Raw genomic sequence first — 24,174 nt, 5'->3', positions numbered from 1 at the left:
TAGGAGTTCGTTTATTTTTCAAGATATTCCGCTCACAAGGTTCAGACATATATGGTGGCGGCCATCTTGGATTTCGACGTGGCGACCCAATTTTCAATAGCGTTCTTCCTTATGCCTAGGTACACCCACACACCAGATTAGAAGTTAGTAGTTCATTTATTTTTCAAGTTATTCCGCTCACAAGGTTCAGACATACAAATGGCGGCGGCCATCTTGGATTTTGACGTGGGGACCCAATTTTCAATAGCTTTCTTACGTATGCCTCGATACACACACACACCGGATTAGAAGTTAGTAGTTCATTTATTTTTCAAGATATTCCGCTCACAAGGTTCAACGCACGCACGCACACACGTACGCACGGACGCACACACGGACGGAGGGGAAAACCATACTCCCCCTTTCGCTCCCCGGTGCGACCGGGGACAAAAAGTAAAAGGAAGACGTGGGTGAAGAAAGAGGTGAATTGATCAAATAATAGAGTGAATGGAGGAATTATGACATGGATTGAAAGCTCTTTGAAGTAAGAGTCCAGTGAAAAAATATGTCTTTTGATAAGTTCAATCTAAAGGAAACAAGCGTTACGCCTAGGTCCCCCGTCGGTGAAGTGATGCGAGTTGACAAAGTGGAAGACGCAAGGCGACCATCTTTGATTTTGACGTGGCGACCAATTTTTCAATAGCGTTCTCCCTTATGCGTAGATACAACCACACACCAGATTAGAAGTTGGTACTTCGCTTATTTTTCAAGATATTCTGCTCACAAGGTTCAGACATACAAATGGCGGCGGCCATCTTTGATTTTGACGTGACGACCCAATTTTCAATAGCGTTCTCCCTTATGCGTAGATACAACCACACACCAGATTAGAAGTTAGTAGTTCGTTTATTTTTCAAGATATTCCGCTCACAAGGTTCAGACATACATGGCGTCAGACATACATGGCGGCGGCCATCTTGGATTTTGACGTGGGTTGCACCCACACACCAAATTAGAATTCGGTCCTTCGCTTACGCACACATGCACGCACGCACGCACAGACGAACTGACGCACGCACGGACAGACGCACGCACGGACGGAGGGGAAAACCATAGTTCCTCTTTCGCTCCGTGGTGCGATGGGGGACAATAAAGCATATAAATTGGTTAATTAATCAAAGCAGCCACGTGTGACAAATGTATATAAATGGCCACCAACAAGAGAAACCAAAACGTTACTCGATAGAGAGCATACCTCCACCAGGCTGAACAGTTTACATTTTGTGTCCAACTGATAGGCCGGATCTTCACCTTAACAAAAATCTAATCAATTCGTCCTTGTCACACACCCAACCTGTCCACCAAGTGTTTTCTGAATCTGTCCATAACTTTTTGAGATATCGTGCTCACAAACAAGCAAACAGGAGTGAATAGGCATTCTGCCTTATCTCTGTCCACCTGCGGTGGTGGAGGCAATTATTTGATTCCCTTGAAGAACATTTACAATACTGTTCAAATTAAAACAAAAGAAACTCAAGTTCAATTCAGTGCATTCTGAGAAACAGCCCTGAAATCTGAGTAGAGAGCTGTATTACTTTGAGGAAGAAGGGTGCAATTTTAAATGACTGAAGGCAACAATATAATCAATAAGTCATTAAATTTTGTATCTAGCACTTTTCATTTATAAGCAAAATCTTAAAATACTATAAAAAGAAAAAAAATGTAAAAATTAACTACAGGATTAACTAGACTCGACAGCGCAAGGTTAGAGCATCCGCTCCGAGTCTGTAAGGTCGGTGGTTCGCACCCCGGCCGAGTAATATCAAAGACTTTATAAATGGTAAGGGCTGCTTCCTTGCTTGACCGTTCAGCATCTAAAAGGATCGAGAATGGAAAACAACCATATGTTGGAATCCATGGGAAGGAGGAAAATCCTCCTCAGGAAATGCTGAGTGTGGTGAGAAAGGCGATGCCATTGTTGTGATGTTGCTGGTATCCAAAGTGCCCTGGGAATTTCCGTCACTTCCCCAAGCTCAGTTGGCTGTTTGTCTCAAATAGCAACTAGAACAATGTGACTGTCGCCAATATGCCTTGACATAGTCCCACAATGGGTAGATGCCATCGTTCACTGTCCTAAAAATAAACAAGTTTGATTTCAACCCCTTCAGCTGTTTTGAAGTATTACATTTTCACCAGCCATGACAGGTTTCACCTTGATCGGTGCAGCAGTTTCAGAGAAGGGATTTTTTTTTTAACATCGGCTGTCAAGCTAATATAGCTGCCATACCACATGACATATGACCTTTAAAATGTACACTCTGCATATGTATGGGTAGTGGATCACGTTTGTGAAGTTTTGCGTTGATCGGATAAGGTTCGTTTTTCTATCCACGATGGCTGTCAAACCACGTGACCTACGACATCATGATTTTTCAAACTATATGAAACAGCGTTGTTGGATGATATTTGTAAAATTTAGCATCGATAGGGTAAGCGGTTTCAGAGATATAATTATTTAATATTTTCCTTCAATCCAATATGGCTGCCACACCATGTGACCAATGATTTTTGTGATCATCTTTTAATCACCATGCCCAGTCAATGACACGTAAAGTTCCGAGTCAATCGATTTGGTGGTTTGGGAGAAGATGTTTTTTTTAAGGTTTTCGGTTAAATCCAATATGGCTGCCAAACCATGTGACCTATGATGTCATAAATTTAATATTTCAATACAAATGGGTATTCATGCATCATGTGCATGCAATGATCATGTTCAATCAAAAAGATAATGTGCTTGCAATCATGATGTTTATGATGAATCATGATGCAATCATGCAAATGATCAAAAAAAATGATATCAAAAAGATAATGTGCATGCAATTTCAGATTTTTTGGATAAGGAATTATTTGATTAAAACATTTTTAGCTGGTATACCACTTCACCTATGATGTCATCATTATCATGCTTTTGTTCCGCATTGGGAGTACTTGTCAATGTGCCAAGTTTAAAATTTTTCCATTCAGCGATTTACGAGAAATAATTGTTTTAATTATTTGCATTTAATCCAAGATGGCTGCCATACCGCGTGACATATGACGTCGCAATTATCATAAAAACATTCTACATGGGTGTCACTCCTACCCTGAAAGTTTTGTCTCAATCGGACATATGGTTGCTGAGAAAAACGAGGTTTAGCCCGTACGGACAACCCGAAAGGTGTGTGTGTGTGTGTGTGTGTGTGTGTGTGTGTGTGTGTGTGTGTGTGTGTGTGTGTGTGTGTGTGTGTGTGTGTGTGTGTGTGTGTGTGTGTGTGTGTGTGTGTGTGTGTGTGTGTGTGTGTGTGTGTGTGTGTGTGGTCAGCTCCACTATGAGCCTTAGATCCTGTAAAAAGAAAACGAAGGACTTTAGAGGAGATTTAAGAAGCATAATTTGTGAGGTGGTGCGGATTTTACAAAGCAGTGAATTCTGAAGTTTTTTTTGTTTTTTTTGTGTACAGAGTCGAGGCTCGTGAAAGAGCTAACATTTATCAAACAAACAAATCAAACAAACAAGCAAACAAAGTATATAAAAAGGGGAGCGGTCGACAAGATGGGGAGAGAAGGGGAGGAAGCACACAAACACAACATTTGAGAGCAGGGACATCGGGAGATGTTTTTGGAGGGAGAGGGCCTGGGGGGAGGCAGCATAGGTATAAAACGCAAGGACACCAAGGACTTCCAGGAAAGATGTCAAAAGTCACCTCAAAAAAGTGGATTTGGGGTGAAATTAGCGGGGGTAGAAAAGATCAAGGTTTTGGATTGGGGAAGATAAGAGATGGTGGTGAACAGCCGTTTTAAAGACCTGGAGGGAGGAGTGGGATTGAAGAGAGTGAGGGAGTTTGTTCCAGAGGCGGGAGAAAAGAAGAATGAAGGAGTGAAGGTGAGCAGAGAGTCTTGATTTTGGCAGTTTAACCATAAGAGGGTTGCAGGCAGATCATATGCGACCTGCAGGAATATTTTGGGGACACAGCCCAGAGAGAGCTGGGGGAGCAAGGCCGGAGAGGAGTCGGTAGAAGACGGAAAGACCACCAACCTGCCTGCGGTGATTAAGTGAAAGGCTCTCGGAGATAGCGTCATCGCGGGAGATTCCAATGATTCTGAACGCTTTGGTTTCAACAGTGTGAAGACGAGCTAGGTGTGAGGCAGGAGCACCAGCCCAGAGGGGAGAGCAGTACTCCATTGAGCTGCGGATGAAAGCCTTGTATGTGGTGAGGAGCTCACGTGTGCCAAGGAAGGACTTCGCACGACGGAGGATGCCCAGTCGGCGACTGGCTTTGAAGGCCAGCTTGGAAATTTGGTTTTCCCAGGAAAGATCATGGCAGATAGTGAGACCCAAAAGCTTGAGTGACAGAACTTCTTGGAGAGGATTATTCAGAAAGTAGATGGGAGGGTTGTCCAGTCGGTCTTTTCGGAGAGACATCGTAAGAGTGTGAGATTTGTCAGGATTGAAAGACATGTTCCACATGTTTGCCCAGTCTGTGATTTTGTCCAGGTCTGCAGAGAGTGAGGAGGCTGCAGACTGCCGATCTGAGGGATGAGGAATGGAGCGGCAGAGAGTGGAGTCATCAGCCATCAGCAAAGAGATAGAGAGGATTTTCAAGAGAGTCAGAGAGATCATTGATGAAAACCAGAAAAAGCACAGGGCCCAGAACACTGCCTTGGGGAACTCCAGCCTGAGCAGGAAGAGGAGATGAGAGAAACCCATTCAGGGCCACACGTTGACGACGACTAGAGAGGAAGTCCGCCAGCCATGCGTTGAGATTTCCATGGATACCAAAGGAGGAGAGTTTGGTGAGCAGAGCGGGGTGCCAGACCGTATCGAAGGCACGTGATATGTCGAGGGAGACAGCTCTAATTTCCTGTTTGGCATTGAGGATCTCCATCCATTGTTGAGACAGCAGAAGCAGCATGTCCAGAGTAGAGTGACCTGGTCTGAAACTAAATTGATGATCAGAGATCAAGCCATTGGAGAAGAGGAAAGATTTCATATCCGAAGCAATGATGGATTCCATGACTTTGCTGATAATTGGGAGAAGGCTGATTGGTCTGTAGTTGCTAGGATCTGTTTTTGCACCTTTTTTGTCCAAAGCGGTGATGTTGGCTGATTTCCAAGCAGATGGCAGTTGACCTTGAGCAAAAGAGAGGGTGAAGAGATCAGAGAGAGGGAGTGAAAGAGCGGAGGAACAGGATTTTAGGACCCGTGGGCTGATGCCGTCAGGTCCAGTTGCAGAATCAGAGTCTAGGGTTGACAGAAACTTTTCCACCCTGTCAGGAGGAAAGGACATGGAGTCCTTTGAGGAACATACTCGTATATTGGAGGTCGCTCAATCACAAAAACATCTTCACCCTCATGCAAGAAACTACCAGGAGATTTCCTATGTTAGACAGTAGCTTTCATACAAGATGGAAGGTGTGTTTATCTATCTATAATTCCAGTAATCTCTGTCTGTACGTTTGTCTGTGACCGCTGTTTCTCGACAACCACGGGTCCGATATACTTTTAACTTGCCAGGTATATTGCTGGGGACCCGAGGATGTGCCTTTTCAAGGTTTCATATTAATCGGACAATTACTTACCGAGCTATGTCCAAAAAACGATTCAACCAATCAGAGAGCAGCGAACGATCGCGTGTGCCGGCGTTGCGAATGGACCAAACCATTCCATGTAAATAGAGGGGGGGGTTCTGTGGTCGTTGCGAATGGACGAAACCATTTCATGTAAATAGAGGGGGGGGATTGTCACTGTACTCGCAAGCCGTTCGCCGTTCGCTTTGGCGTTGCGAATGGACCAAACCATTTCATGTAAATAGAGGGGGGGGTTCTGTGGTCGTTGCGAATGGACGAAACCATTTCATGTAAATAGAGGGGGGGGATTGTCACTGTACTCGCAAGCCGTTCGCCGTTCGCTTTGGCGTTGCGAATGGACCAAACCATTTCATGTAAATAGAGGGGGGGGATATAATTTTAGATAGATATATAGTACGGGCATATATATAGTACGGGCATGCCCTAGTCTATCTATAATTCCAGTAATCTCTGTGTGTTTGTTTGTCTGTGACCGCTGTTTCTCGACAACCACGGGTCCGATATACTTTAAACTTGCCAGGTATATTGCTGGGGACCCGAGGATGTGCCTTTTCAAGGTTTCATATTAATCGGACAAGTAGTTACCGAGCTATGTCCAAAAAACGATTCAACCAATCAGAGAGCAGCGAGCTATCACGTGTGCCGAACGTGCCGAACAGACTCTGCCTCGGACGGCACATTTGAGAGCGTATTCATTTATTTCACGTTGGCAAACTATGTTGGCGTTAAACTATGTTTTAAAACTAATTAAAACTAATTTGCGATTCTTTCGCTTTCCTGCGCGTTTGTGCACGCTATGGCGATTTCTTTACCAAACTCCGCAAGCCGTTCGCTTTGGACCAAACCATTTCATGTAAATAGAGGGGGGGGGGGATTGTCACCGTACTCGCAAGCCGTTCGCTTTGGACCAAACCATTTCATGTAAATAGAGGGGGGGATATAATTTTAGATATATATATAGTACGGGCATGCCCTAGTATCATAAATGTAGGCAGGAACTAATTTATGTTTGGCTTTAAAGGTTAACGGCAATATTTTAAAACCTATCGATTGGTTTACTGAGAGCCAGTGAAGTATTTTGAGGATTTGAGTTATACGATCAAATTGATGACCTTGAACTACGAGTCTGGCTGTGATATTCTGAATAATTCTAAGGACTTCAAGAAGAAGGTATGCCTGCTAACAGCGAGTTGCAGTAATCCAGATGTGATGTTATGACAGTATGGACCTGAGGTTTTTATTAATACAAGGGCCTAGGCTCGTGGAGGATCTGAACAGCAAAGGGCAGAAGGCTTGCAAACTACCAACGGGTAAAGGAGAGTGGGTGGACATACAAAAGGATGAAAGGTGGAATAACATAACGCGAGTAACAATGGCCTGGAGGGAAACAGAATGGGAAAGAATCAGCGTGTGTCGAAGAGCTTGTGAATGGGCATGGGTAAATGGACGTGAGGTTATGATGGGCAATGCATTTTAAATTACGATCAAAGTGAGGATTATGAGACAACAGAAACAGGGAGACGATTCCAAAATCGGGAGAATAGGGGAGAAAATTAATGTATGTGGGGAACCAGCATGGCAGACTTTGGGAGAAGCGAAGCAGGTGAGGGTTTTTGGGGAATGCATGCAACCTTGATTTAGGCATGAACGGATTTTGGACAATATTGTTGAGATGGAAGAAAATAGGATTCAACATTTTTAGGAATTTGGGGAATGCAGGAAAGTGCTGTGCCCATTGTTGTTGTTGTACACCGCTCCTTTCCTATGCCATCTCCAGGCATTGCAAATCGTCATTGCCGGGCACCAAAGGGGGCTCGGCAGTGACGCACGCTGAAAGAGAGTACTCAGTTTTCACTCTGGTTGTTTGTTGTACACCGCTCCTTTCCTATGCCATCTCCAGGCATTGCAAATCGTCATTGCCGGGCACCAAAGGGGGCTCGGCAGTGACGCACGCTGAAAGAGAGTACTCAGTTTTCACTCTGGTTTCTTGTTTTCTTGTTTGTTTGTTTTCTTGGTTGTCCGGACGATATCTCAGCCATCCTTTGAGCTAGGAAGCTGAAATTTCGGCACAGTAGTGAGCAAGTCCTTTGTCAAATACGGTATTTTTTGTTTTTTGAATAATCAATTAATTGAGGAGTTATTTAATTATTAGCGTTTAATTAAGTACTTATTTAATTAATTAAATTTCATTTATCTTCTGACCATTATTAACTCAGGCACCTTTTGAGTTAGGAAGCTGATATTTGGACATGCCAATGACCAGGTGATTTGGCTGCAAAGGATATTTTTGATTTATTAATTAATCAATTAATCGATTAATTATTTAATTATTCGATTAATGACAAAAAATTTTTTTTTTTTTAAGTTACAGATTCTGATGAAATAGTGGTAGTTTATGTGTTCTCTGACCAAATTGATTAATAATTTAATTTTTTTATGATTATTATTTATTTATTTTCATTATTAATCATTTATTTATTTTCTTTCTCATTTGGCCAATATCTCAGGCACCTTTTGAGCTGGGAAGCTAATATTTGGACATGAGTGACCAAGTGATGTGGCTATCAAGGATATTTTTGATTTATTGATTAATCATTTCATCTATTAAGTATTTATTGTACACCGCTCCTTTCCTATGCCATCTCCAGGCATTGCAAATCGTCATTGCCGGGCACCAAAGGGGGCTCGGCAGTGACGCACGCTGAAAGAGAGTACTCAGTTTTCACTCTGGTTTCTTGTTGTACACCGCTCCTTTCCTATGCCATCTCCAGGCATTGCAAATCGTCATTGCCGGGCACCAAAGGGGGCTCGGCAGTGACGCACACTGAAAGAGAGTACTCAGTTTTCACTCTGGTTTCTTGTTTGTTTTCTTGTTTTCTTTCTTGTTTGTTTGTTTTCTTTCTTGGTTGTCCGGGCGATATCTCAGCCATCCTTTGAGCTAGGAAGCTGAAATTTCAGCACAATAGTGAGCAAGTCCTTTGTCAAAAACGGTATTTTTTTTTTTTGATTAATCAATAAATTGAGGAGTTATTTAATTATTAGCGATTAATTAAGTACTTATTTAATTAATCAAATTTCCTTTCTCTTCTGACCATTAACTCAGGCACCTTTTGAGTTAGGAAGCTGATATTTGGACATGCCAATGACCAGGTGATTAGACTGCAAAGGATATTTTTGATTTATTAATTAATCAATTAATCGATTAATTATTTAATTATTCGATTAATGACAAAAATTTTTTTTTTTTTAAAGTTACAGATTCTGATGAAATAGTGGTAGTTTATGTGTTCTCTGACCAAATTGATTAATAATTTAATTTTTTTATGATTATTATTTATTTATTTTCATTATTAATCATTTATTTATTTTCTTTCTCATTTGGCCAATATCTCAGGCACCTTTTGAGCTGGGAAGCTAATATTTGGACATGAGTGACCAAGTGATGTGGCTATCAAGGATATTTTTGATTTATTGATTAATCATTTCATCTATTAATTATTTATTGATTAATCGATTAATTATTTATTGAGTAATCAATTAATTATTTAATTATTTATAAGTGACTTATTTAATTAAATTTCTAAAAGATACATCTTCGGATGAAGCACCAGTGGTTTAGTTATGCGATTAGCCAATTGATTATGAAAATATTTTGTGATAATCTTTTATTGATTTTAATTATACAATTAATCAATCAATTAGTGTACACCTCTCCCTCCCAATGCAGCCTCAATGAGCTGCACTGCGGTATTGCCGGGCGCCAGAGGCGCCCCGGCAATGCCGCGCTGCAGCATATTTAATTATTTGGCATGGGGCGGTGTACTTTGAATGTATGTGTACTTGTTTGTTTTCTTTCTTGGTTGTCCGGGCGATATCTCAGCCATCCTTTGAGCTAGGAAGCTGAAATTTCGGCACAGTAGTGAGCAAGTCCTTTGTCAAATACGGTATTTTTTGTTTTTTGAATAATCAATTAATTGAGGAGTTATTTAATTATTAGCGTTTAATTAAGTACTTATTTAATTAATTAAATTTCATTTCTCTTCTGACCATTATTAACTCAGGCACCTTTTGAGTTAGGAAGCTGATATTTGGACATGCCAATGACCAGGTGATTTGGCTGCAAAGGATATTTTTGATTTATTAATTAATCAATTAATCGATTAATTATTTAATTATTCGATTAATGACAAAAAAAATTTTTTTTTTAAAGTTACAGATTCTGATGAAATAGTGGTAGTTTATGTGTTCTCTGACCAAATTGATTAATAATTTAATTTTTTTATGATTATTATTTATTTATTTTCATTATTAATCATTTATTTATTTTCTTTCTCATTTGGCCAATATCTCAGGCACCTTTTGAGCTGGGAAGCTAATATTTGGACATGAGTGACCAAGTGATGTGGCTATCAAGGATATTTTTGATTTATTGATTAATCATTTCATCTATTAAGTATTTATTGATTAATCGATTAATTATTTATTGAGTAATCAATTAATTATTTAATTTTTTATAAATGACTTATTTAATTAAATTTCTAAAATATACATCTGCGGATGAAGCACTCGTGGTTTAGTTATGCGATTGGCCAATTGATTATGAAAATATTTTGTGATAATCTTTTATTGATTTTAATTATACAATTAATCAATCAATTAGTGTACACCTCTCCCTCCCAATGGAGCCTCAATGAGCTGCACTGCGGTATTGCCGGGCGCCGGAGGCGCCCCGGCAATGCCGCGCTGCAGCATATTTAATTATTTGGCATGGGGCGGTGTACTTTGAATGTATGTGTACTTGTTTTTTGTTTGTTTTGTTTTTGTATACAAGGTTGAGTCTCGTGTAAGAGCTAACATTAATAACAAAAAAAAACGGACGCGTAAGACATAATAAAGGGAGCGGGAGACAAGACAGGGAGAGAGGGCGAAGCACACAAGTACAACATTTGAGAGCAGGGACATCGGGAGATCTGAAGGAGGGAGAGTGCTTGGGGAAGGGGGAGGAGGCTTGGGGGGAGGAGGTATGGGAAGGGGGGTGGGGTGGGAGAGGTATAAACCACATGGACACAGCGAGGACTTCCAGGAAAGAAGTCGGTATTTCAGAAAAGTGGATCTGGGGTGAATTAACGGGGGTAGATAAGATCAACGTTTTGGATGGCGGAAGATAAGAGCAGCTGTTTTATGGTGGTGAACAGCTGTTTTAAAGACCTGGAGGGAGGAGAAGGGATTGAAGAAAGCAAGGGAGTTTGTTCCAGAGGCGGAACAAAAGAGGAATGAAAGAGTGAAGGTGAGCAGAGAGTCTTGATTTTGGCAGTTTAACCATAAGAGGGATGCTGGCAGATCTTGTGCGACCTGTTAGAGTAATTGGCGGACAGAGCACAGACAGAGCTGGGGGGGCTAGGCCAGAGAGGAGTCGGTAGAAGACAGAATGACCACCAACCTGCCTGCGGTGATTAATTGAAAGGCCCTCGGAGATAGCGTCATCGCGGGAGATTCCAATGATTCTGAACGCTTTGGTTTCAACAGCGTGAAGCCGAGCTAGGTGTGAGGCAGGAGCATCAGTCCAAAGGGGAGAGCAGTATTCCATTGAGCTGCAGATGAAAGCCTTGTATGTGGTGAGGAGCTCAAGTGTGCCAAGGACGGACTTCACACGACGTTGGATGCCCAGTCCACGACTGGCTTTGGAGGCCAGCTTGAAAATGTGGTTTTTCCAGGAAAGATCATGGCAGATAGTGAGACCCAAAAGCTTGAGTGACAGAGCTTCTTGGAGAGGATTGTTGAGAAAGTAGATGGGAGGGTTGTCCAGATGGTCTTTTCAGAGAGACATAGTAAGAGTGTGAAATTTGTCAGGATTGAAAGACATGTTACACTTGTTTGACCAGTCTCTGATTTTGTCCAGGTCTACAGAGAGTGAGGAGGCTGCAGACTGCCGATCTGAGGTATGAGGTATGGAGCCGCAGAGAGTGGAGTCATCAGCACAGAGATAGAGAGGATTTTACAGAGAGTTGGAGAGATCATTGATGAAGATCGGAAAAAGCACAGGGCCCAGAACACTGCCTTGGGGAATTCCAGCCTGAACAGGAAAGAGAGATGAGAGAAATATATTCAGGGCCACACGTTGACTACAACCAGAGAGGAAGTCCGCAAGCCATGCGTGGAGATTTCCAGGGATACCATAAGAGGAGAGTTTGGTGACCAGAGCGCGGTGCCAGACCGTATCGAAGGCACGTGATATGTCAAGGGAGACAGCTCTAATTTCCTGTTTGACATTGAGGACCTCCATCCATTGTTGAGACAGCAGAAGCAGCATGTCCAGAGTAGAATGACCTGGTCTGAATCCAAATTGATGATCAGAGATCAAGCCATTGGATAAGAGGAAGGATTTGATATCCAAAGCAATGATGGATTCCATGACTTTGCTGATAATTGGGAGCAGGCTGATTGGTCTGTAGTTGCAAGGATCTGTTTTTGCACATTTTTTGTATAAATCGGTGATGTTGGCTGATTTCCAAGCTGATGGCAGATGACCTTGAGCAAAAGAGAGGTTGAAGAGAACAGAGAGAGGGTGACGAGAACAGAGAGAGGGTGAAGAGAACACAAAGAGCAGAAGAGCAGAATTTTAGGACCTGTGGGCTGATGCCGTCTGGTCCAGTTGCAGAATCAGAGTCGAGGAGTGACAGAAACTTCTCCACCTTGTCAGGAGAGAAGGACACAGAGTCCAGGAGCAGCTGGGTACGACTGGGTACGGTGGGTAAAGAGAGAGATGGGTTTGGGACACAAGATTTTGAGGTAAACACAGAGTTGAGGCATTCAGCTTTTTGACGTGCGGAGTCAGCTGTGTGGCCGTTTGAGGTAAGGGAGGGGATGGAGGGGGAACAAACACCAGAAACAGATAAGACAAGACGCAACAAGGATTTGGAAAAGGGAGACAGGTTTGAGAGTTCACTTTTGAGAGTAGAGAGATATTGTTTCCTGGCTCTCCTGAGGGTAGACACACACTTGTTCCGAGCTTTGTGAATGGAAATGAGATTGCCTTCCGTTGGGTTTGCCTTCCAGGAGGCAAAAGCAAGTTGTTTCAGGGCAACTGCCTCACCACAAGATTCCGTGTACCATGGACGGGAGGAAGGGTATGACAACTGAAGAAGAGATGGGATAAATCTGTGCATGAGAGAGAGAGAGCAGTTTACTTTGGAAGAATTCCCAGGATGAGTTGATGTCAGTGGCAGTAGAGATGGGAGACCAGTCCAGATGATTGATGGCTGCTTGAAGACCGTGCCAGTTGGCCTGAGTGAAATGCCAGACTCGTCGGCGCTGATGGGGCTCTCTGAGAATGGCCAGCGAGATGTCCACTTCAACAAGCATATGGTCAGATGAACCGATTGGAGCAGAAGAAGACCAGCAGACATTTGCAGGGAAGTTTTTCATAACCAAGTCGAGAAGAGAAGAAGCTCCTTTGACTGATATCCAAGTCGGGAAATTGACAGATTATGTCAGTCCCAGTGCGTCGCAGAAGTTCTTTGCTGAGGTGCCATGGCTGGTGAGAGAGGTCCCCACACCCAGCCAGCTGGCATGATGACAGTTGAAATCACCAACATATGAGGAAGAGAGAGTTGGGATGAGTAGGTCGAAGTTGGTCCATGTTATCAGACAGCGAGATGTAGATGGAGTCATCACTGTTTAGTGGACGGTACAACACACATATGAACAAAAGGTGAGAGCGAAGGGGAAGCCATAGCCAGAGGTACTCCTGGAGGTGAGGTGGCGAGAGGGCAGTGCAGGAAGAGTGAGGAAGAGAGTTTTTGAAAAAGATAGCAACCCCACCTCCAGGACGAGGGTCAGGTCTATCATAGCGGAGGAGGGAGTAACCAGGGAGAGATATTAAGGAATCAGAGACGTCTTTAAGGAGGAAAGTTTCTGTTAAGCAGATCAAGTCTGGTTTGTCAGAAGCAACCTGCATGGAGCGGTCAATCAGGTTTGAGCGAAGGCCCCGGATGTTTGAGGTCCATACCATTAAGGAAGAGGAAGGTGGAGCATTGGATACAGGACAGGGGAGGGGAGGGGTAGGGTAAGATGAGGCAGAGGAGGAGAAGGTAGGCAGAGCTGTTGATCATGTGTCAGAGGTTTCAGAAGAGCTATGAGAAAGAGAAGGATGAGGAGGATAAAAGGTTTGATGGTGATTGGATGAGGCAGAGTGGGGTGTTCTTTGAGTGGGGGGGGGGGGGGCAGAGTGAGGAAGAAGGTTGGAGGAGGTGGAGGTAAGAGTTGGAAGGGAGAGGAAGTGGGGAGGATGCTTTGAGGAGGAGGGGAGAGAGGGGAGAATTGGAGAAAAAGGAGGGTGGGGAGATTTGAAGGGGAGGGGGAAAGGGGGAGTTTTGAAATGGAGGGGTTAGGGGGGAATTTAGGAGGGGAAGGGTGAGAGGGAGTTTGGGAGGGGATGGGTGAGGGGGGAGTTTGGGAGAGGAGGGGTGAGGGGGGAGATTTGAAAGGGATGGGTGAGGGGGGAGTTTAGGAGGAGAGGGGTGAGTTTGGATTTTACGATTCATGGAAAAGTGTTGAACGATTAATGGAAAACGAACATTTATTGCAAAATGAGTTTCTTGTGATTTTCAAGTCAGAAATCCATTTGAAAACGTTGGATGAGGGGTGGAATGCAGGTGATTTTCGGGAATGTAGGAAGGAAGAACTGTCATAGATTGAATTTTTATTTGAAATGAAGAGATTTGGTGAGCAAAACGAAAACAACCTTTTAAAGAAGAAGAAGATAAGTGTGTTATAATATACAACATAATGCAACACTTCAGGGGAAAGTTTAAACATTTTTTAACTAAACTGTGAAAACTATCTGGGGAAATTCCCTAAATGAGAGCATGAAGGATTCCTAAGGGGGATTAAGGATTCCAGCACAGGTTCAGAAGCAGGAACAGAAGAATAGAAGATTGACAGCCAGGAGAGCAAAGAGTGAAGGAACAGGGAGGTGTATAAGCAAATGTGTTAGTGCGGGGGGAGAGTCCTACTTTTTAAATTCTTCATTAATGTTTTTTTGAAGGTTAGGGGAAAGTGGATCAGAGGAAGAAGGATAAAGTTGAAGAAGTATGGTGAGAACTGGAATTGGAAAGGTGTCGGCTGGAGAGGATCGAGTTATGAAGGAAGGAGAGAAAAAAAAACGGGTGGAGAGAAACACATGGTTGACGAACGAACGAACACGGGGAGAGAAGGAAATTAGGTGTTTATTTTTTAGTTTTCTTTATTATTATTAAGACTTAAAACAAAGGGTAAGATGTTTGAGGAAGTATGGGGTGTAAAAAAGACTGGAAAAAACAGTGAGAGAGCGAAAGTAAATGGACCACATACGATCGCCGAGAGGAGACAAAAAAGCCTCGAGGCCTGGAAAACCAGGCCTGAAAAATGCGGCAGGAACAAACCGACGATTATACACAGGTATGCACGATTTACACCGATATCTAACTAGAAACACACAGTGGGCACTCACACCGTAAAATAAAAATACAGTTTTGACAAAAATACAAATGGCAAAATTTTTTAACTTTGGTAGCGTGGAGAGCTTGAAAAAACACATGACCTCACCGGCAAAACCAGAAGCGGAAGAAGGACAAGTGATACCCAGATTTGAGACCCTGAAAGCAGAGATCAGATAGTAATCCCCAAGTTTCTCGATATTGTTTTGGATCTTTTTAAGGACATATGACCAGCAGGTCCGTTTTAGTAGCATCGGGTTTGAGAAAGTTCATGGACATCCATATTTTAATTATGAATGATATTTCTAAAAATGTGCACAATTATCATATCATGGGCATGTCTTTTTTGGTCGCTTCATATCAGCAGATGAACATGCTAGGTAAAACACTCCTTATGCATTTTCATGATGTCACAATTTCTTTAAATTATATTTCCATATTTGCAAATGTGAGAGAATAAATACAACAAAAATATATGCAAATAATACTTCCAGAACTTATGGAACTCTAAAGGAAACAATCAAAATAATGTACAGTATACAGAAACAAAATGGAGGCATATTCAGAACCCATGGCTTGTAATGAAATGCCTATAGACTTACAATATAAATGAGAGATGATGAAATAGACAAAAACGAACAAATGACAAAATATGGAGAAAAAAAATGGACAAGAAGACTGAATAATAATAACAATAGACTTAACAAGAATGGCACTCCGGAGAGTGCATAGTCTCGCCTCATGCACTCATTCTGAACAAAAATTCCATCATTAACTGAACACGCGACTATTATGGCCCAATGCTATTAGGACTCATATACCCGTATCATCCATGCACCCTATAAATGCTATTATGTCACATGCATTACCATTATCCGAAGCTTTATTGATTATTGATTGATTATTAGGATATTTAACGACCAGTTTTGTGCACATCAAGGCTAAACTGCATCAATGAAGATGAATATGAAAACATTTTCTCATTAGAACGGCATTCGGTGGAACGCATACCTCCGTCGAGCTGAACAGTTTACGTTTTGGATCCCACTGATAGGCCAGATCTGGATTGGAACCTGAAACAAAACCAAATCGGCTTGTTCTTGTAACCCAACCAAATCATCCACCTAGTTTTGTCATAACTCATCCACAATCTTTTTCAATAATTAAATATCATGCTTGTAAATATTATTCCCCATCTCTCAATGGTGAAGAATCACTTTAAAATTTTAAAAGATTCATGTATCCAGATCCGAATTTTCACCAAAATCTATTTGATTCATCCTTGTCACACACCCAACTTTTCCACTAAGTTTCATCCGAATCCATCAATAACGTTTTAAGATATCCTGTTACATATCAGTTTTAATTTTAGCCCTAGCACTCAATGGTGAAGAATCACTTTTAAAATTCTCAGATCCAGATTCGGATTTTCACCAAAATTGAATCAATTCTTCCTTTTCAGACACCCAACACCAAGTCCACCAAGTGTCGTCCAAATCCGCCTATAACCCCTTGAGATATCCTACTCACAAAGAGACAGACAGTCAAACAGACAGACAAACGGGTGAAAACACAACGCCCAGCCATTTTCAATGGAGGAGGTAAATTAAGAAATTCGTGAATCCGTTCCGAATCTGGATCTCCAAAAAAAAAATCCATTTTCATCCTTATCAGCCCTTATCACACACCCAATCTGCTCACCAAGTTTTGTCCAAATCCGTCCACGACCTTATGAGATATCTTGCTCACAAACAGACAGACAGCCTGGGATAAAACAAACAGATGTGAACTCATAAACTTGGTCCACCTTTGGTGGCGGAGGTAATACAGCATGTTCCAAAAAGAACTGGACAACTTTGGTTGTTACGATATTTAGTACCACAAATGAGACAATGATGCTCTTTGATTTATGTGATACAGATATTCATGCAGTTTTCTTTATTTTCAGGTCTGGTGGTTTAATGCAAGAGAAAATGGCGACCCCACAGGAGAAAGCTCAGTGCATCAAATGGTTAATCGAGACCAGATCCGACACGCAAGTTCAGCGTAATTTCCATACAAGGTATGGAAGAAATCCACCATCACAGTCTAGTATCAGAGAGTGGTACAAGGGTTTCAGGAGACTGGAAGTTGTCACAAAAAGAAAAGTACCGGTCGACTAAGCACAAGTGCAGCAGATGTTGAACGAGCGTGTGAATCATTTCAACAAAGTCCCAGAAAATCAATCCTATGCACATCCATAGAAGTGGGACTAACAACCACCACTGTACACAGGATTTTTCATAAAAGACTGAAGCTTTATGCTGATAAGGTGAATATTCTGCAGGAACTCAAACGAAATGATGGACCCAAACACAACAAGGCATTTACCTTGGAAATGCTCAGTGGCATAGAGGATGACGAAGATTACATGAAAAAGGTCATGTTCATAGGCAAAGCTTGCTTTCATGCATCACGGAATGTCAACTGGTGCAATGTGAGGATATGGGGCTCTGAAACCCCCACGTGGTCATTGAACACATACACGACAGTGCCAGGGTCAATGTGTGGTGTGGCCTTCTCCATGACCACTTGGAGGAGCCGTTTTTCTTTGCGGAGAATACAGTGACGTCAACAATTTACATGAACATGTTGGAAGGATTCGCCTTCCCACAGATTGAAGACCTGCAACGCGATATTATTTTTCAACATAACTGTGCTCCCCCTCATTGGGCCTTAGTCATTTGAGCCGTCCTGAATGAAAATTTTCCAGGTCACTGGATTGGCTGAGACGGACCAGCCGCCTAGCCCCACGATCACCAGACATAACCCCCTTTGATTTTTTTTTCTGTGGGAGTTTGTCTGCAACACCAAGGTGGCAAACCTGCAGGATCTTCATTGTCGGATCACAGCTGCATGCGCACTTGTGGATGTAAACATGCCGAGCCGAACATGGCGAGAACTCATGTACCGCCTTGATGTCCTGCGCGCAACAAACGGAGCTCACTTTGAAGTGTATCAATGGTGTGCACAAAACTTTGAGTTTCTGTATCATATAAACCAAAGAGTATCAGTGTATCATCTGTGGTTCTAAATATATTGTCACGTTCACCACGGGATTAAGATCCCCCAAGGTGACGGGTGGCCAATCGAGCTTTAACTCCGAGGCGTTCACTCAAACAATGGCGGCTCTTCTTTACACGCGCAGGAACGGAGGGTTACGAAGCTTACCTGCACGGTTTCCACTGGAGCATCCTCGAACCACGAACGATTAAACAAGACAAGCACAGAATGAAAATGCAATAAATTAACGGTGTAATAAAAATAATGCCAGGGACAAGTAAATGTGCAGTAATACTAAAATCCTAAATGGAGCGCCCCCATACGGACTCGTAAAACAGCACAAGGGGATAAATAAATGTGAAAATAAATGCGTGGTATTTGGAAGGTTAGCGGGTACTCAGCTCTGGTCCCCTTGACCGTCCGGGATTGTCACAGGCCCCACGTCCCTGCGCGGGAAAACACGCCTTCGCGCGAAGCCGCATTCACCGCCACACCGACGTAAGCGAACAGACTTGAGCTCCGTCCTCGTCCCACGCTCCACAAAGCACCTAGGTCTCAGGCACACATAGCCGTCACAAAGTCAGCACCAACGAACCAGGCAAAGGATGTGTCCGCTCCTCCACGCAGCTAGGACCAAGAGAAAGATGTATCTGCTCGCAATGAATGTCCCAACGCAAGAGAGAAAATGGCAATGCTTCCGCCTGCAATCACATCCACGAAGTCAGAGTTGGAAAATGCCGGGACTCGGTCTTTTTGTTCCCCGGTCTCCAACGTCATCCGATGACGTCCACGCATGCTCCAATCAAAGAGTCCATCTCATCGTTCCATCGCCCAGACAAATCATCACCTTTCGGAGAGGAGCCTCACGGTCCGACCTGCTTGGTGTTGCAATGACTCGGCTGGCGGTGCCAGCGGTGGTGTTCCATGTCCAAATCCGGTCACTTTATTTGGTGTTATTAATTACGTGCCGATCGCTTGGCTGCTCACGTGTGTAGTGTCGTGTCATAAGGAACAAGGGAACAAGGGACGAGGTCATTTACATACAGGGGATGTACCCTTGATCCCTAAGCTACATAGCACAAGAGCCACCCTCTGTGTGGCCACACATCACAATTAATCCAAACACATGGAGCTGACTTAAGTTACATCAAGGTGCGGCTACATGACATCCGGAGCATGGTACTCTACACAATCCTACCTGGCCCTAAGGTATTCTATTGCCCACCCCCCCCATAAACGTAACAATATTAACCAAAGATGTCCGGCTCTTTTTTGGAACACCCTCTAATTCCTGAAAGTCTATGGGTGTTCTATTATAACATACAGTAATGTATATTATTTATCTTTTGTGCAGGTTATATTTCAATTAATTTTGATTTTATGCTAAGGAAGTCAACCCTAAATTAGAGAATTTTTCATTAAGTAGCGAGATGAATAGGCTTAAAGCTCAATCAAATAGATAAGATACAAGAGAGCTATGAAGCCAATCCTTAATATTGTGCTTCCTCACATCATGCCCAGAAGTTGCAACCAGGGAGGCCACAAATAAATGTCTATGATTAATGCAGAAATCTTTGTTTGGAAATGACTGAAACCTAAATTCAATGTACTCACATCATTTTAATGAATTAATACAAATTCAAATAAGTCTTGATGAAATGCCTTTGGGCCGGATCTGCATCCGAACTAAAACAGCATGAGGCAGAAAGATGGGGGAAGAGATGATGGAAAGAAAGATGGGGAGAGAGAAGAACCCCTCTGCCCCCCACTCCCTTCCCCCACCTCCTTCCCAAAAATCCCCTACAACATCCAGTTTATGTTCCTCTGCCTTAGTTATATGTTCAATATCCTGAGCATAGGTGGTGGTGCCAGAAGGCACTCTGGCTTGTGGTATAGTAGGCAATTTGAAATGAAAAATGTTCACTATACTTAACAAAGGACAAAGGAGGATGTAAAAATATGAGTGGAGGGGCTCGGGTATGGGTACTGACCCACTTTTCTCTACCTGCTGAGGAAATGCAAGAGTTTTACATGTAGAGGGGCGAAGTAGGCTCAGCATGCAATGGACAGCAGGCTCATCGGCTGCGCGAGATAATTAAATCTGGTGCATGCGGATCATCCATGGACACGGGATCCGTGTGAGATTAATTAAACGATTCCGCAGTGGTTTTCGGCATCCAAGCACACGGGAATGGTGGCGTAGCCTTTCACCAACAGTCGTTTTATTTGGAGCAATTGTTTTAACATTCTAACTATACCAGGTACACCACATATGACCCAGAAACCTCCTGGGGGTCAGATATGGAACTCTTTACTCTACAGTCTACAGCATAGTAACTATCTCACTTATTTAGGATCTTGTATAAATTTCCAATAAATAAGCCATCAATGGCAGATAATAAACAAGTGCTGCATTTTTAAGCTGAACATACCTGTAAACTGCTCACTCAATGGTTTAGTTCTTCTTCACATGATTGTTGCATAGAGGATATAGCAGGCCTGCTCTGCTCAATTGAATGATGAACAGGCCAGGAGTTTTACTCAGGTGCTGACACGCCACTGCGTTCATCATTCAATGGAACAGTAGCATCTTCTCACTTATATCCCGGTCGCGTGGTGCATTGTGCACATCCGTTGCTGGAAATTCCAAAACGGCAATTATATTAATTGTTCCTTCAATGCCCGGAGACGACAGTTTTTGTGTCTGAAGGTTTTCCATTACCGTCCATTTACGTACAAGTACCTGCAGAATACCGACCTCCGTTACCAGCATGAGGGTGGACTCGAGCGGGGGAGTTTGAGGAAAAGGAAACCATTCCTTATGGGAGCAAAAACAGAGTGCTCTGCCTGAAATGTCCTCACGGCTGTCAAAAATCTTCATGAAAATATGATACACAGCTGCCTTACTTCCAATACCAGCAGAAGCAATGCATAGAAAGAGGGTGAAGAGGTGCATAGATGGACTCATGTAAACCCCGCATAATGAGCACGTGTCGAATATTGAAACATTTGCAAAATTATTGATTATACTTGTATGGGAGTAAAACAATTCACTCAAACGAAAGGTGCATCCATGAGATAAAAGTACACTAGCGTCCATAACTCAGAGCCAAGGATGAGTATTTGAAGAAAGAAAAGAAAATCATTGTCAAATCCATGTCGAATGACAGGTTGGTGAGAATATATTGCAGAAAGAAGTTCAAGGAGGAGTTTTTCAGGAATTAAACTTTTATGCTGAGGCACAAGCGTTGACAACTTGGCCATATGGAGGCCAGCACTTTATAGCGAAGGTGCAGACGTGGTGGAAGTGCGAGGGAAAGCAAGAGAAAAGGGTGTGGGGGTTCTCTGTCTCTCTCTCTCTCCACCATCTCTCCCTATCTCTATCTCCCCCACCTCTCTCTCTTTCTTTCTTTCTATCTCTATCTCTATCTCTATCTCTATCTCCGCCATCTCTCTCTCTCTCTCTCTCTCTCTCTCTCTCTCTCTCTCTTTCTTTCTTTCTATCTCTATCTCTATCTCTATCTCTATCTCCGCCATCTCTCTCTCTCTCTCTCTCTTTCTTTCTTTCTATCTCTATCTCCCCCACCTCTCTCTCTCTCTCCACCATCTCTCCCTATCTCTATCTCCCCCACCTCTCCCTATCTCTATCTCCCCCACCTCTCTCTCTCTCTTTCTTTCTTTCTATCTCTATCTCTATCTCTATCTCCGCCATCTCTCTCTCTCTCTCTCTCTTTCTTTCTTTCTATCTCTATCTCTATCTCTATCTCCGCCATCTCTCTCTCTCTCTCTCTCTTTCTTTCTTTCTATCTCTATCTCCCCCACCTCTCTCTCTCTCTCTCCACCATCTCTCTCTATCTCTCTCTCCCCCACCTCTCTATCTCTCTCTCCCCCACCTCTCTCCCCCACCTCTCTATCTCTCTCTACCCCACCTCTCTATCCCTGTTTCCCCCACCTCACTCACTCTTACTCTTGCCTGATCTCTCTGTATCTTCCTCTCGTAAAACTAATGTGGTACCTGTAAACTTGTATTTCGTACTGGAAGCGAATCGCTCGTCTTACCGCCTGCTTATGGGGCGCCTTTCTTTATAATAAAAAGGTAAAAAATCAAACATTTGAACAGCCTTGGACGTGCACCTTGACCCCGTGGCCACGCCACACCGTCTATCAAGGCTGCCCCATTAGTATACACATGCACCTCAACCCCAAGGCTGAAGCACATGGTCATTCAAAACACATGCATCCTGACCCCCAAGGGCCAGAACGCATGGTCATACAATGGGACCCTCCTCCATAGGAGTGAGTCCACCACTCCACCTGACCCAGGATCACAGTGTTTCTCCTGTCAGGTTAAAGTACCGCCGTTTACCTCAAGACTGCAAAAAAAAAAGACTCGCAATCCCACCTGGTGCCAACACCGTTTTATATCAGTCAGGAGTCCAAGTTGAATGTCGAGCGCAGGTTGAGTTTATTTTGTTCGAAGCTTCAAGCCGCGTGCACAGGTGAGGTAATTGGGTGCTCGTGGACGGGGTAGCGTGATGACGTCACGCCGCCGTTCGTTCGTTCGGTGCTGACACAGGAGAGTGGAGAAAAATGCCCGGGACAATTTCCTATCGCGCTCAGACTTTTAAATACGTTTAAATATTGAATGCGGAGCGATTTCATCTCAAAGCGGACAGTAAACACGACAGGAGAATGGAACCTGGTGGTTTGAAGAGACGGCGAGTGGATGAGGGGTTCGGTTTGAGGAGGAGGGGGTTAACTAAGAGACAATTACGGACATCCGATGATTGGCGGGTCCACCGTCTTGTGGTTTCGTCTCCGTGTCGACCATGACCTCGTATTGAGGTGGATATAATCACGAGGATGGAGCAAAACATCACCGGCAGGATCAAACCCCAATAACCCCACGATGAAGGGAACATTTCAATTCAAAGTCCTCACTTACCTGCTCGTGCATCTGCGCAGACCGAGAAGGCGACTCCAGCTCCTTCTCGACCGTCATGCTTCCTTTTCTCTGTCAGGGGTCGTCACACGATCGACGGCGAGTCCTTGTCGCTGCCTCGTGCAGTTTGCGAAGCGAGGGAAGTGTAAACTGTTAAAAGGACGAGAGCGAATGGAGGTTTGAGATACTCGCGGGGGTCGTTGACCACCACCACAACCACCACCGGTGGCGAGTTCGTCACGGGCAGCGCGCGCTCCAAGGCGCGTGGTCGATGCCCGGAGGCGAATCTCGAGGCTGCGCACAGAACCCGCTCTCGTTCAATTACTTACCCCCCTTACCGCACCCCCACCCCCCTCCGCTCATCCCGCACCCCTACGACCCCCACGCACCTACGTGAGCCGGGCTGCTTAGGGGCTCGTCGCTGAGCGATCTCGTCGGACGAGGAGCGCCAAAGCGAGTGAGCGCCGGTGGAGGAGCAAGCGCTCCCGCACATTCGCCCGCTGCCCTCCGCACTTCCCTTCCCTCCGGCTGCCCGGGCCCGACGCCTCGCCAGCACCGTCCCCTCCCACGGTCCGAGTGATTAATACAGCGAAGGCAGATTCTTCTCGCAGCCTGCGCCAACCACCGCTATTAACAGGTTCCTCTCCGGACGCAAAAAAAACAAAACAATTTTAATCAAAAAGTAGACCCAAAAGGAGCGAATCTGAAATAGGTGATCTCTCTCTCAGCAAGAGGATCCTCTCGGATCATTCCAGATCGAAGCTATTGCGGACACCTGCGGGGGCGAAGAGGCACTTGTGTTGTTCTTTTCTCATGATCCCAAGGTCAAGCAAAACATCCATTCGGCAACCTGCTCCAGGCAAACGACTTGGAGCGTCTCAAATTGCCTCGACGACAGAAATCCGCGGGAAATGGATTTTAGGAGAATTACACCAAACAAACAAACAACAAATAAATAAATAAATACGATGAATTCGCCACTTGCTGTAACGAGCGCTTTTTCACCGTCCGTCTGCAATCGAAAGGTGCGAGGAGTCTTTAAATGAAGACCCGCAGAAATTGTGGCGGTGGGACGCCTGGGGAAGCCATCGCCTGTCGACGATGCAATGA

At 43.7% G+C, this 24,174-nt stretch overlaps 1 protein-coding gene across 1 annotated transcript in view; it reads right to left on the bottom strand.

Annotated features, from left to right (window-relative positions):
* Nucleotides 1-23,589, bottom strand: part of LOC137430752 (inactive dipeptidyl peptidase 10) — a 789,411-nt gene extending 765,822 nt beyond the window's left edge. The window contains exons 1-2 of the mRNA XM_078781820.1: nucleotides 23,454-23,589; nucleotides 23,068-23,214 (exon numbers count right to left, since the gene is read on the bottom strand). Coding sequence (XP_078637946.1) covers nucleotides 23,068-23,124 — 57 coding nt within the window. The 5' untranslated portion in view covers nucleotides 23,125-23,214; nucleotides 23,454-23,589. The remainder of the gene's footprint in view (nucleotides 1-23,067; nucleotides 23,215-23,453) is intronic.
* Nucleotides 23,590-24,174: the final 585 nt, after the last annotated feature.

The sequence above is a fragment of the Myxine glutinosa genome, chromosome 7, assembly GCF_964187855.1.
Source record: "Myxine glutinosa chromosome 7, kmMyxGlut1.1, whole genome shotgun sequence".
In the NCBI taxonomy this organism is placed as follows: domain Eukaryota; kingdom Metazoa; phylum Chordata; class Myxini; order Myxiniformes; family Myxinidae; genus Myxine; species Myxine glutinosa.
Note: the sequence above shows the minus strand (reverse complement) of the source record. Positions and strands in the feature narration are given on the sequence as shown.